This window comes from Pholcus phalangioides, unplaced genomic scaffold (assembly GCF_987345545.1).
Source record: "Pholcus phalangioides strain wild (caught in Gottingen) unplaced genomic scaffold, Ppha-v1.0 ptg000014l_1, whole genome shotgun sequence".
Classification (NCBI taxonomy): Eukaryota; Metazoa; Arthropoda; class Arachnida; order Araneae; family Pholcidae; genus Pholcus; species Pholcus phalangioides.
The window spans coordinates 11493982-11508462 of NW_028301607.1; the positions used below are offsets into that span (position 1 = coordinate 11493982).

At 35.7% G+C, this 14481-nt stretch overlaps 1 protein-coding gene across 2 annotated transcripts in view; it reads right to left on the bottom strand.

The window, feature by feature from the left end:
* Positions 1-14481, bottom strand: part of LOC149078150 (uncharacterized) — a 120062-nt gene that overhangs the window by 36393 nt on the left and 69188 nt on the right. For both annotated transcript variants that reach the window (XM_089241744.1, XM_089241745.1), the window contains exons 2-4: positions 11414-11517; positions 8227-8325; positions 7925-8023 (exon numbers count right to left, since the gene is read on the bottom strand). In XM_089241744.1, coding sequence (XP_089097870.1) covers positions 7925-8023; positions 8227-8325; positions 11414-11517 — 302 coding nt within the window. The remainder of the gene's footprint in view (positions 1-7924; positions 8024-8226; positions 8326-11413; positions 11518-14481) is intronic.

The window sequence follows — 14481 nt, forward strand, 5'->3', positions numbered from 1 at the left end:
CCCTAGAGCCCATGCCATTTTGATTGCATTTTTTGCACGATAGATAAGTGGACTGCAAACAATTGTGTGGCAAGTTATTTGAGAAATGCAAAAATTATCTCCAGGATCCGAGAAATATTTTTTCGAATCGATGTGGACCGACCGAATACGAAACTCAAAATTTGAACATTTAGAGGAAAAATATGCCGTTATTATGAAAATGTCTTTTAAATAATTCCATATGAAAATGTTATATGTAGTTTTGATATGATTATCCTCTACTACTTTACCACTACTACTACTACTTAACCGTACATGCGCCTCGCACACATTCCTCTTCGAACTAATCGGCACATGCCAGAGAATGTGTGTTCTGAGCGAATGTGTGGCACAACGTATCCACGTTGTAGAATTGCGCTTGTTTCGTGTTCATGCTGCCATCTGTCTTCATATTATGTCAGTATCGTGTTGTAGGTCTGCCTGCTCTCTGCGGAGAGACCTTTTTGAATGGGAGACCGACTCGCATTCGGGTCTCGAAGCTGGAAAACCGCAGAAAACCAACTTCAGCCGACGACAACTGCGCCGTCAACGGGGTTCGAACCTGGATCTTCAGGACGAGATGCCCAGCACGATGTCCACACGACCGCACTGCGGCTCTACTATTTTACCGCACACCAACTCTGGGGGTCATATCGCCACATACGGCAATTTGTGGTTGGGGCAGTTGGATGGGAAATGAAGGTGCCATCTATCGGTGGCCGCCCAGTCTCAGTAGGTGAAGAACTTGATTCTGATGTTCTTTGGCCGGATACGAACGGTATCCGGTCCCCTGATTAATGATTGCCGATAAACACTACGTAAACAAAGTCACGTCTTTGCCAGTGGCTTGAATACGATCACCAATAAATTTTTTTTTTATTGCTGCTCGACAGAAATGACCACGGCTGCCCTCTATGGGTGTTTCCACTAACGATGACGGCCCGACAACGTGCAAGCTCGCGGAAAAATCTAATTTTCCGCCGAAATCCGGAAAAATTTTAACAAATCCGGAGAGCAGGAGGAAGGGTTAAAATTCCGGAGTGTCTCCCGCCAAAATCCGGAGAGTTGGCAGGTCTGCAATAGAAAAAATGTATTTGGTCTCCAGAGGCCAACAAAATTTGTTTTTTTTCACGTTTCCAAGTGATTCGCTGAGATATTTGAGTTCAAATATCGGAGAAAAGTTAAGAAAGAACAGACTAAACTAATCCTTTCTTCCCCATTTATGCTGTTCTTTCACAACTTTTCTTGGTATTTTGAATTAAAAAAATATCTCGGTGAGTATTGCACTTAAAAACATGGAACTTGTTTTGAAGCCTCAGGAGAGACGTGGCGACAATTTTTCAAATGGACAGTTGATGGACGGAGGGGACCGTATAAAAAGTTTTTTATTGTGTGATGATTAATTTTTTATTTACACTGCATTTTCAGTCTCAAAACTGGTGCAGGGGAGGGGATTTTTGACCACATTTCAGGCATTTTTTAAGTTGGAACCATCCCTCTACGACGAATGGTTGATGAGATAAAGGAGAGCTCAGTGAGAAATAACTATTAAAAACTACCTATAAAATTTTGAAGGAGTATTTCCACTCCTTAATGAAATTCGGAAGAGTAAAATTGAAGTTTGATGCGTGGATCACGCGTCTGTATGCGCAGTGGGATGAACGCTGGTCCAGGCACCTCAATTTCGAACTACGGGGTTAAGGTACATCCGATTAATCGATTAGAATGAAGTCTCAAAAATCCAAACATAAATCGATTAAAGCTCGAGAAGAAAAATGAAAACGCACACTTAAACTTCCACCTAATTAGAATTTAATGGCATCAACAAACGACAATATGATGCTTGAAGTTCCGTAAAATTCTATTAAATGATTTTCGGCAATAAAATATGTTATGTGAATCTTTATTTATTTTCCTGAAGAGGAATCGGAAAGGCCCTAGGACCACCTATTACCAAAGTTTTGAATCATCAGAGGCTTAATGACTAATTATAATGAGTCTCGAAGGGATCGCGGAAGTTTCTATCCCATTACAAAGACTATAAGAGGTTGTAGTGTATTGAAAATATTCAAAAATTTATTCAATTATCTCTTTAAAGCATTAGACCTTATTTTATGTGTATTTAGAGATAAGTTATAGTGAAGAAAATAATAAGTTATCAGAAAACTAATTAGTTGTTAGAATTTAATTATCATTTTCTAGAAAGTTTCTCTCACATTAGGATTCTGAGGACTGCAGTGGTTATGGGATTTTTTATTAAATTAGACTCAAACTCGGTTATAACGACACCTCGGTGTTAACGTTATTAACACTGCTCAAAAAATTCTCACGATGTCTTTGTGAATCCATTCAAATGAGTTTATATTTCTATGACCATAAGAGGAATAGAATATTACCATATCGCTAAATCATTAGCTATAGTATACGAAAAGTTCCCGAGTGGTACAATGGTAAGATGCTCGTCTTCCACTATGAAGGTTGTTGGGGATGATTTTAGGGCGATGATTTAAAATCTCTCATTGGTTTTGTCAAATTGCCTATAATTTTTGACACAAAGTGAAAATTAAATTTCAATGGTAAGCAGCGTAAAAATCACATTGAAACTGTGCGTTATAAATAAATACAGTAAAGCACTGGCAAAGATATTTCAGTGATTTTAGAGTCATTTTGGGGTGCTGATTCCGAATCTGGCATTCTTCTCGCAGAATTGGATCTAGTTTTTGAGACAATGCATACTCACAACAATGTGATTTGTACGCTGCTTACGGTATTACCATTGAAGTCTAATTTTCACCTTACCTCAAAAACTAGAGCCAATCTGACAAAACCAATGCCAGATTCGGAATCGGCTCCCCCAAAATCACCCTATAATCACCGAAATATTTTTGCAAATGATGTACCGCATTTATTTATAACGCGCAGTTTCAATGTGAGTTGTACGTTGCTTAGGGCCGTATTCACCGACATGGTTTAAACCTGTAGTTACAATTTTTGGATAAGAGATCAACATAGATTGCTTAAAACCCTGAATTTAACCAATCCGTGTCGATCTCTTATCAAAAAATTGTGACTATAGTTTAAACCATGTCGGTGGATACCGCCCTTATGGTGGTACCATTGAAATTTAATTTACACATTATCTCAAAAACTAGAACGAAGATTCTAGATTCGAAGTCAAAAATCGCAGAAAAAGTGGTAAAAGAACAGCAAAATCTAACAGACAACACTTCCTTCCACTATTTATGTTTTTTTCCAAATTTCTCCAAAATTTGAATTCGAATATCTCAGTGAGCAGTGCACTTGAAAACGCAGAATTTTTGTTGTTGGGCTCAGGAAATACTGAGCAACCACTTTATAATTGGAAATTAGAAGACGGGGGGGCCACATAAAAATTTAGATTCATGTAACACACTGTATCTCCACTCTCAAAACCGGTACAGGGTAATTGTTGAAGGCCTTTTGAGCATTTTTTATATTGGAATCGCACCTCTACGACGGACGACTGATGAGGTAGAGGCCACATTACGGACATCCTGTATAGCAGTGTTTCTCAACCGATGGGCCGCGGTCCGGTACCGGGCCCTGATATCTTCATATCGGACTGCGAGTGATTAGCCGTTTCATTTTTAATCATTCATTTTCCATTGGTCGTGTGTTTGACCGGGCCTTCAACTCACAAAAATGAATGAAACCGGGAACCACTGCTGTATAGAAAAATGTTCATTCCTGTAACGTATTCGTATTTTCCCACTTTTTTCAACGAAGCTTATTTTATTTCATAAAATAGTACAAATAATAGGCTATATAATCGTAAATCCGGATTCTAAAATTAGGATTAAAAATTTTGCCCTAAATTTTTTTTTAAATTTAGATTTTTATGAATTTATTTATGAATTATTTTTATGCATTATTTTATGAATTAAGTTTTGGAATAAAATTGTGGGAATTTTCTTAAATCGTATCTTTATTATTTTTTAAATCAAAAATTTTTTAAGCGAGATTTTTTTTATTCAATTTTTTATAAATTTTTAAATTTATGCTTTATTATCATTATGCTATTATTATCAATGCTTTACAATTTTTTCCAATCAAATTGTTTCATTAAATTTTTTAGAATTTTTAAATTCACTTTATAATTTTTCAAGCACAAATTCTAAAATTTTTAAATCAAATTTTTAGAATTATCAATTTTCAATTTTTATTAATTTTTAGTAAAAAAAATAGAATTTTTTAAATAGAATTTTCAGTGATTTTAAAAATTATAATTTGAGAATATAAAAATTTCGATTTCTTACTTATTCCAGAAAGTCCAGTTTTTGAATATTGTTAAAAAAATTTTTAAATCAATTTTTTATTTTTTTGAATCAATATTTTAAATCCAATTTTTTGAATTTCTTCAAAAAATTTTTTTTGAATTTTTCGAATAATTTAAAAAAATTTAAAACAGTTATTTTGAATTTTTCAAGTTTTAGAGAAAATTTTCTTAAATTAAAGCTTTAATTAGGGATCATATTTTTTTTATGGCATCTCTAAAATCGATTTAAAATCAAAACTAATATAGTATATTATGGAAATTTTAGAAGCTATTGAAAAATTAAGAAATTTAGAAAAAAACGAACTTCATAATGAAAAAAGTAAAAATAGGGCCACGGTGGCTAATTTGTCAATAAAGTCATCTTTAGAAGCGGAAACAATGGAGCTCGAAAATTACTTCAAGAGGAATTAGTTCAGCTTTCATGCACGTATTGTCTAACAGCGGAGGTCTTTTGTGCAAAGTGCTTTGTTGTAAGTACACCGAAATAGTACTTGTACAACCCGATGGGAACGATGAAAGTAATATTGCATTTAATTATGAAATTTTTGTATTACCTCTGCAATCTTTTGTGTGCGTAGCATGGCTTTATTATCACAATGAATGGAGTATGGTTGAATTTTTCTCAACGAGATCCAACGGTATTACAAATTTTGTTTATTTCTTCTTGCCGAAATACCGTTAAACTCGGTTACAACGATATTGAATATTTTTCGAAATGTCGTTACAAACGAGGTTGGCGTTTTAAAGGCTGACGTTTCATTTTCAATGAAAAATATAATTTGATACAAATCCTGGGACAAAAATTATGGAAATTTGAAATTACAAGGAAAGAAATGCATGGAAAAATTGAAAGGCAATATATATAGAGAAATTGAAAGAAAATGCATAGAAAAACTGAAAGAAATTGGGGAAAAATATGGAAAGATCGAAAAGGGAAGAATGAAAATGCATAGAAAAATGGAAGGACAAAAAATGCGTAGAAAAATGGAAAGACTAAAAATGCATAGAAAAATGGAAAGAAATGGGGGAAATTTATTGAAAGTTTGAAAATACAGAAAAAAAATTCATGAAAAATATTTAAAAAAATTGAGAAAATTATGGAAAGATTGAAAATGGTAGAATAAAAAATGCATGTAAATATCGAAAGAATAAAAATCATAAAAATTTCGAAAGAATAAAAATCATAAAAATTTCGAAAGAATAAAAATCATAAAAATTTCGAAAGAATAAAAATCATAAAAATATCGAAAGGATAAAAATCATAAAAATATCGAAATAAAAATGCATTGGAAAATTGAAAGAAATGAAGGGGAAATTATGGAAAGCTTGAAAATGAAAAAAAGAAAATGCATAAAATAAAACTGAAAGAAACTGCATAGAAAAAAATTGTGGAAAATTGAAAGAAATTTGGAAAAATTATAGAAATTTGAAATTAAAGACAAGAAAATGATTAGAAAAATTGAAAGAGATTAGAGGAAAAAATATAAGGAAAGAAATAAAGAAAATTTAATTATAAAAAAAAAATGGAACGAATTATTAGAGCACTAGATAATACAGAATATTGCCAAAAATCTAAGGAAAAATAATATTTATGGAAAACTTGATTTGTTTTTGTAAAATATTCAGAATGAATTCGGATGTCAAGACAAAAAAATGTTTAAAAATGATAATTAAATGATAATACTAAAAAATTTAGAAAACTCTGTTTGAAAACTCACGTGATTGATTTGATTACTATTTAAAGATAAAAATTTTCAACACCATTTTATATCTATTTAAAATCGATATAAACCAATAAATATTAATTCTATTAGTACGTATTTCGTAGTAACTAAAATAGCTAAATTTTAATGAAGAATGTACCATTAAATGGCTAAAGAAATCAATTTTTTTAAATAAATGAAAGAGCTCATTTCTACGTAAATTTTCAATTAATCCGACATCTTGAAAAGTCAAACTATTTCTGATATAATTACAAGTGGAATACTTCTCACGAACAACGTGTAAAAATGGCAATCTTCATGAAATCCAATAAAAGTATATGCATTTAAAGTTTGTTTATCTTATAACATAAGTGAATTAGGCTACGTAATTTCAAGAAATAATGTAGTTGATACTCCAAATTAATTCACTTAGTAAAATTATGTATCAGGGCGAAAATTGTTATATATGAAACGATAATAAGATAAAATTTCCGTTTTAGGAGGATGAGCGTTAAACTAGAAAAGGAACTCATTCTAATGGTGGTTGTAATGCTTTTATAGCCGCTTTCATTTGCATAATGCCCTCAAAAAAATTGCTCTCTTGGGAAAGAGCCAAGTGCCCATTAATAAAAAGGTTATTATAAATTTATAAAAATTGATTTGTGGAGCGTGCGCCCTTCAGATATAATTATGTATCGTATAATTTTATTAATGGATTTTATTAGTTGGATTATATAATTATATTAATGCGTATTTGGGTGATAAGCGATGAAAATTGTTATTAAAATTTTATCGGGAAATTGAGTGTGGTTTACCTCTTCACCATATAATTTGTTTTTGAAAAATATCCTTTCGAAGAATCGGTAATTTATTTAAGTAGACGAAGAGTAAAACCTACTCTGAATATGAAGGAAAAAATTTATTTTAAAATAGAGAAATATTATAGTTTCGAAAAACTTATAAACATTCCGAATTGATCGAAAATGCATTCTAAGGCCGGTATTACACTATAAGAGTTTGATAAAATCCCTTTTATAAAACTTGAAAAATCCAACCGATAAGATTATTGGTTACATCCTAGAAAATGCATTTTCAATGCAATGAAAGTTTTATAAAAGGACTTTTACCAAACTTTTATAGTGAAATACCGGCCTAAAATCGAAAAAAAAGATGAAAATATGAAAAATATAAATTAAATAATATAGTAAACAATAGGAAAAATTTGAAAAATATAGTTAACTGAAAACAAAATTATGAAAGAACGGTAAAAAGTGGTAAACCAAGGAAGAAAAACTTAACAAAAAAAACTATAAAAACTATAAAATATTTTTATTATTTTTTACTTTTTTAAGACAAAAAAGGGAAAAAGAACGAAAAAAATTGTGTAAAATTTGAAAAATTATAGAAATGAGGGAAAAATTAAAAAAGTTAGAAAAAAAGAAAGTCAAAATAAACTTAGAAGGAAAATCACAAGAATTAAAAAAAAAAAGATTGCTATAAAACTTCTGAAGAACATAATGAATGTTTTTAAAAACGTGGATTCCTTTAAAAATTAGGAACAATTTTGTTATAACAGGATAAAATTAAGAAATAACTTTTTCTTTAACCTTTACAAAAACATTTCAATTCTTTAATTTTGAAATTTCAATTCATGTGAAAATTTTATGTAAAGATTTCGAGGGCCCTTGAGGGAGCAAAAATTCAGAGAGGCTTTCAGCGCTGGGAAAATAACCCTTAGAAAATGAGGGAAATCTCAATTTTTCGGTTACCAATACTCAAAATCTTGATGACCTCGAAGCAAAAAATGATTAATTTCTTCATTTACGAATCATTTCTAACAGCAAAAGTAACTTTGGTAATTGCACACCAAAAGTATAACGTCACTTACCCTATTGACTGCTCTACAGTTGGCACCGCCTTCGACAAGAAGTTGGACGGCTTCTTTGAACCCGAACCAAGCAGCCATGAGCAGAGGAGTCATCCCGTACTATAAATACAAGTACATAGCAACATTTTTATTTCCCACCCCGCAATTCATTTAAAATTTAAGTTGAAAAAAAATGTATAGAAACTAACTTTCTATGCCACCTCGTTGGGCATTTTGCCTGTTGTGGCGTTGTATTTGTATATATAATCACTGAAATTTGAGCTCTGAGTTATGGCAATTTCATTCAGGATTAGAAACAATACCTTATCAACTGCTTCGATGTCGCATTTGGCCTGCAAAAGTAGTTGGAGAATTTCGATGTGACCTTTAGATGCCGCCCAATGGACAGGGGTTCTATCGAGCTGCAAGGAAAAAGAATAAAGTAAGGTTATAACTTATCTCTATCTGGAGTAAACAAACAGTATTTTTGGAAAGCAATTGTATCATCATCTATGGTACATCATTCCTCAGACTGATGTGACCGCCACTCATCTTTGTCTTTGTTGGTTATAGATAATACATTTTGCGTCATTTTTAGTAGCGTTTAGATCCAGGTGACTCTGGGCTTTTCCTCTCCAATCCTGCCCTGCAGCGATTCGCCGTGTCGGAGAACATGTTCCAACAAGTGTAGGCGTCTGCAATTAATATTTTCCAGGATTTGGTGATTTTCTTCAACCTGCGTTAATACTTGTGAATATTGATCTTTTCAATGCCCAGCTTATGCGCTCCATGAGCCTCCAGCATCACATTTCGAGTGCTTTTTTAATCATTTCACGACTCTCTTGTTTATTGTCCAAGTCTCTGATCCGTATAGTGCGGTAGACCACACATATATATATACCTTAATCAAGTGGTTTCGTAGTTTAATCGGTAAGTTTTTGTTCGTTAACAATCCTTGTTTAGCGCGGAATTCTTGTTTAGCGAGGGTGATTTTAGATCTCGTGTCATTGCTGCAGTAGCCATCTTCCGTGATCAAGCTTCCCAAGCTACTTGGGCGATGTTACTTGTTGACCTTTATTTTTTGTTGTGAAGCGATGAGCTTTCTTTTGCCTGTTGACATTGTTTTCGTTTTGCTTATACAGTCAAACCTCGTTAGTGCGTCACCCAATTAACACGTCACTCCGCTTACCGAGTCGCTGTTTGGAAGTCCCAATTGTCCTCGTTCAGGGATTGGCACAGCTATGGCTTACTCCGTTTAACGAGTCACTCCGCTTACTAAGTCATATTTTTGCTCTCCCAAGAGTGACTCATTAACGAGGTTTGACTGTATTTATTTCCATTCCGTACTTCTGGACCCTGTGGTTAATCCTCGAGAGTTGTCTCGTCAACGTTCCCGGGCATCCTGTCAATACAGCAAGGTCATCCGCAAACTTTATCGTTTTCACTATCTGGCCCCCTATTCGGATACATTCATTATATTCATCAAAAGCCTCGTTTAAAATTAGCTCTGCAATGACATTAAATAACCTTGGTGATAGTAGGCATCCTTGTCGGACCCCGCGACAGATGCGAGCTGGTTTGGTGTCGCCGCCTTCTAATCTCATAATTGCCTTTTGTATTGTATATAAGTCACGGATTAGGTTTAATAATTTTTCTGGACACCCGATTTGTTGTAGTATTGGGAATAGTCCACTCTAGTTGACACTATCGAAAGCTTTCATAATCAATGAAACAGAGGTATAACCTTCTTCCCACCGTGTTTAGGTTCTCAGCTATCACTCTTAACGCTGTTACTGCATCTTTTGTCGCCGATTTCTTCCTAAAGCCGAATTGCAAATCATCTAGGCATTTTCCGACGCAGTTATTCATAAGTTTCCGGATGGTAATGTCGACAACTTTTGCTCAAAAAATTGAAATGTAAATGCCCACTTACATAAAAAATGCTGGAAATATCGAGTAAAGCATTTGCTTTGCTTCTACTGATCCCTTTATTTACTCTACTTTCGCTGATGGACGTAACTAACATGATGAAGACCATCTGGAACTTGATGGAAGCAATTTGAAAAGTATTTTATCTGTTTTTTGGTGTTTGCAGAGGGAAATGGTGCAGATGCGCACCATTTGGGAGGAGATTCAATCAATCATCTAAAAAGTACCGTTTCCATTACTTGATTCCACTTTTTGTGTTTTTATTTAGCTTTTTTATCTCAAGAAAGTGTTCGTATATCGGATTCGAAAGAAAAGAGGAGAGAAGAAAAACAAACTCTTTTTGGGCACTTTGCTTACTGCCAACATCGTTTTTTTTTATATTTCATTTGTTGACCGTGGTCAGTTGTTCAAACGAAAGAAGAAGAAACTGGCGAATCAGGCATAAGAGGATGAACCACTCAAGGCTCATGGGCTCATGGTACATTAAGCGAAGTGAACGCTTCGGAATTATTCGATCGCCAACATACATCCACTCAATGGAGTGAGTATGTAGTTCTTTCTCATCAGAGTTAATGGCGGATAACGTTGTATTTTTTGCGTGTAAAACGAGTGTTAAGAATAACAAGTTCATGGTACATTAGTGCTTGTTGTAGGAACGATACAGCATTTTCCTCTACAACTACGATAACCTGGATTTATGGTTTTGCTGCCCTTCTCCCATTCTAGTCTAATTTCCTTGATCACTCATTCCTCAAATTTGGCACCCTGGGTTATAGCCTGCTTTGCCCCCTCAGTCAAAATGGCTGTCTCTGCCTCTCTTTTAATCGCTCACACACTGACACACGCTCTAAATCACTCCTTCTTCCCTTAATTAACCTGGTCCCCTCACTCCCTAAGTCGATTTTTTGATCACTTACATGTGTGAATATTTTATGGATAATTTTTATGCTCACACAGGTTACACACAGTGAATTAATATATATATATAATGTATATATATCTTGCTTTCTACGACACCCATTTGGTCACTCACATACTTGCACATTCTCTAGGCCACTCTTTTGGTCGCTCACGCTGACCTAGTCTCTTTCTCTTTACGACACTTTGTCTTCACATATTAACCTAGTCCCTCGCTCTCTACGACACTTTTCTGGTCACACACATGCTTGCATACTCTTAAGGTAACTAGTGTGGTCGTTCAATGACCCAGTCCTTAGGTCAGTCACATGCCAGCATAATGTTTTGGTCACTTTTTTGTCACTCACTCGCCTGGTCCCCCACTCTATAAGTCAACCTTTTGGTCCTACACTGACCTAGACCCACGATCTCTATGCAGAGGCAGATTTATGGTTTTGCCACCGCTCTCCCATTATACTCTAATTTTCTTGACCACTCACTAATCAAATATGCCGTACCTCAGAACTTACCACCCTGGGCTATAGTGCGCATAGCTCGCCTGTAAATACGCCTCTGATGATGACCCATGAAAAAAGAGGGTTCACGTTTTCTATTGTTTAATACTTAGTGCCCGATAACTTCCTGAAACGGCGAAGACAGAATATCACAAAGATATAGACTCACGTGTCCTTTGGTGTTGACGTCGATCTTTGTCTCCAATAGATTCCTAGTTAACTCGACGTCGTTTTTTAGGGAAGCTTCGTGGAGACGTAACTCTTTACTGACACCTGAAAATGAAACAACAAGGTTCAAGCAAACCTGGTGATTCAAATAATTTGTCCACAGGACTGACTATCTTTGCTAACGTTAAAAATATACTGCCAAGTACAAAAAGTTCCCAAATGGCATGCAGTTCCTAAAAATGTAATTTTTAGCGGGGTCTTACATAAACAAACAAAAAATAAAATAAGAAATTTTTTTACACGATCCCCATGCGCTAATTTTGGTCCACAGGCCACATATAAGCAAACTTTACATTCCTAGATACATTATAAAGAATTTAGCACATCGCTATTGGTCGTAATGAGTGATGAGCAATTACGTCATTCATAGTGAAATACTTGGCGAAATTTACATTTAGCGAATTGGGGTTTTTTCTTTATCGTTTTATTTACTCACGTGGTTGCAGGCATTTTTTCGATTCTTGTTTCAAATTTCATTGTTATATTTTATTAATTTGCAAATGAAACTTTTTAAAGGCCAAATTATTTATTTTCAGTGGATTTCCATCATCTTTTGTGAATAAGATTGTAGAAGAGAATTATAAGAGACTTTCGTAATTCAACTAAAATGCGCCTTGCGAATAATTTGGCGAAATTCAGTTCCGCCAAAAGATTCACCCCTCATGACATCTTGCTATCTTTCTTGCTCATAGTAACCAACCACTGCGTGCTAATGCGTCTTGTGTTACTAAGACTTTAAGAATTGTAATTACGTGTCCAAGTCCTAAGGTTTGTAATCAGACCCCCGATTTGTGCATTGAGAAGATTACTACGCTTTGAGCCATCCAATACTTAGTATCAGTTTCATTGCTTTTTTTGCACTTTGAGGCTTGGATGACTACTTCCTAAAGGAAGCCGTCAAGCGCAGTAAAGCAATGGGATGACTACTGCCCCCAATGGATGACATTGAGTGCATTAATCTTCTCAATGCATTAAACGGGAACTTGGTGGATGACGACTTCCCAACAGATGACACTAAGCTCAAATTACCAGCTCGACCTGGTGAAATGACTATTTACAATGAAAAAAAATCACTGCGCTTTTCGTCTTTAAATAAGCAGTAGTCATCCGATCGCTTTCACGTGCATAGCGACTTACATAGGATAGTAGTGATCTCCTCATTACTTTACTGCACTTAGAAGCTTCCATAGGAAAAGTCATCCAAGCGTCATCAAACTGAAAGTACAGTAAAGCAATGAGATGACTATTGAGCATTGGATGACGCTAAGCGTAGTAATCTCTTCGATGCACGGACCAGGGTCCTAGTGGATGATTACTTCCCAACGGAAGCTTCTCAGCGTAATAAAGCAATGGAAACATCTTATAGTCCGGCCCTTCTAGGGTTCGAATACCCGAAACCGACCATGGCCCCCGCTCTGTCCCCATAGGGGATATAAGCTGGTCACCCAGAGGGTTTGGGCCATGGTGGAAGAGCGATTCAATATCCGGAGCACTAAGCACCCAAAGACCACCAGCGGATAAGAAGACAAAAAGTTGAGGTTACATGGGCAGGTGCATACGCACGTCGCCAGCAGGCCACGAAGGGGGCCCACAAATAACTATAGACACACATATATAAGATACATAAACATATATATACAAGCATATAAACACTCATATATATATAATATATACAAGACAGGCGACATTGTCCATTGACAGCAACGGGAATCAGGGAACTTCATTGTCTATCAGAAGTCGCGCACAAAGACACCGTGAGACAATCCCAAAATATCGCATTTCATGCCAGAGGATCATAGTCTGAGTCTGATGAAGGGTTGTTATCAGCTTGTGAGGGAGCTGAAACATTCGTACTTTGGCACTGTTTCGTGACTGTTAATTTATCTTCGTTTGAAATGACGTATCTAATAAGGCGCTTAATTCTTTCGATTCTGGAGTGTTTTCTCAGTAACTGTTTCTTCCAAGTGGTGTAATTCTGTGGCGTAGTAGAGCCAAAATGAAAGTCCTTGGTATACTCGCATGCCGTAGCATAGTGAAAGACGGTTCCCTCCCCTCCACATTTACACATGCTTGAAAACCTACTCTTATGAAAACGATGACGATAGGAGGGGAAGGGGCCATGCTCTGAAAAAAATAAAATAGCCTCTCTAGACCAGCCATAACTAGAGCATTTAACTTGTGGGAGAACTTCATATATCTTACGACCTGTTTTCGTGTCATTTGACCATCGCGATTGCCATTTCTGTAACAGATCATTTTGCAACTTCTTCATCGCCCACGACTTTGGAAGAAGGATGGAGAAATCTGTTTCTGGTCTTTCGGTCGCTCTTTTGGCTAACCGATCAGCTGCTTCATTCCCAGTATTTTCACTATGCGCTTTGATCCACGAGATATAGATATGTCTATTTGGCAGTAACAGGTCTCTAATTTTCCGAGCCATCATGTGGCGTGATAGGGGGTCTAGAACCGCATATAATGAAGAAAGTGAATCAGAAAGAATGTGTGTTTCTTTCTTGCTAGCGCTTGCCTGTTGCGTAGCTGTGAGCAGCGCAAACAGCTCCGCCTGAAATACCGTATTTAGATCATTGAGTTTATTGCTCCAGTTACTTATCTCCAAGTCATCCTGAAAGGTAACCATGGCCGAAGCCACTCCATGCTCAGTCTTGGAGCCATCAGTGTATATCTTATATTCAGCCTGTGGGTGTATTTCTCCTTTTAGGTCAATGCGGCATTCCTCCACAGATTGTGAAGGATGCTGGGACCATCCTGTGATTTTCCTTTCCATCTGGACGTAGGAAAGTGTCTCGCCATTCCCCAGCGTAACAGGAGTTTTCAGACGGGTCAAGAGGCTAAATTTGGCTTCACATTCTACCAGGAGACTGAGTGGGGGCAATCCCAGTATGACTTGTAGTGCATTTGTGGGCGTAGTTGAGTAGGCCTTAGAGATATATAGCAGATATCCCCTCTGAATTGAGTCAAGGCGCTTCTGTAGGGATACGGTAGCATTGG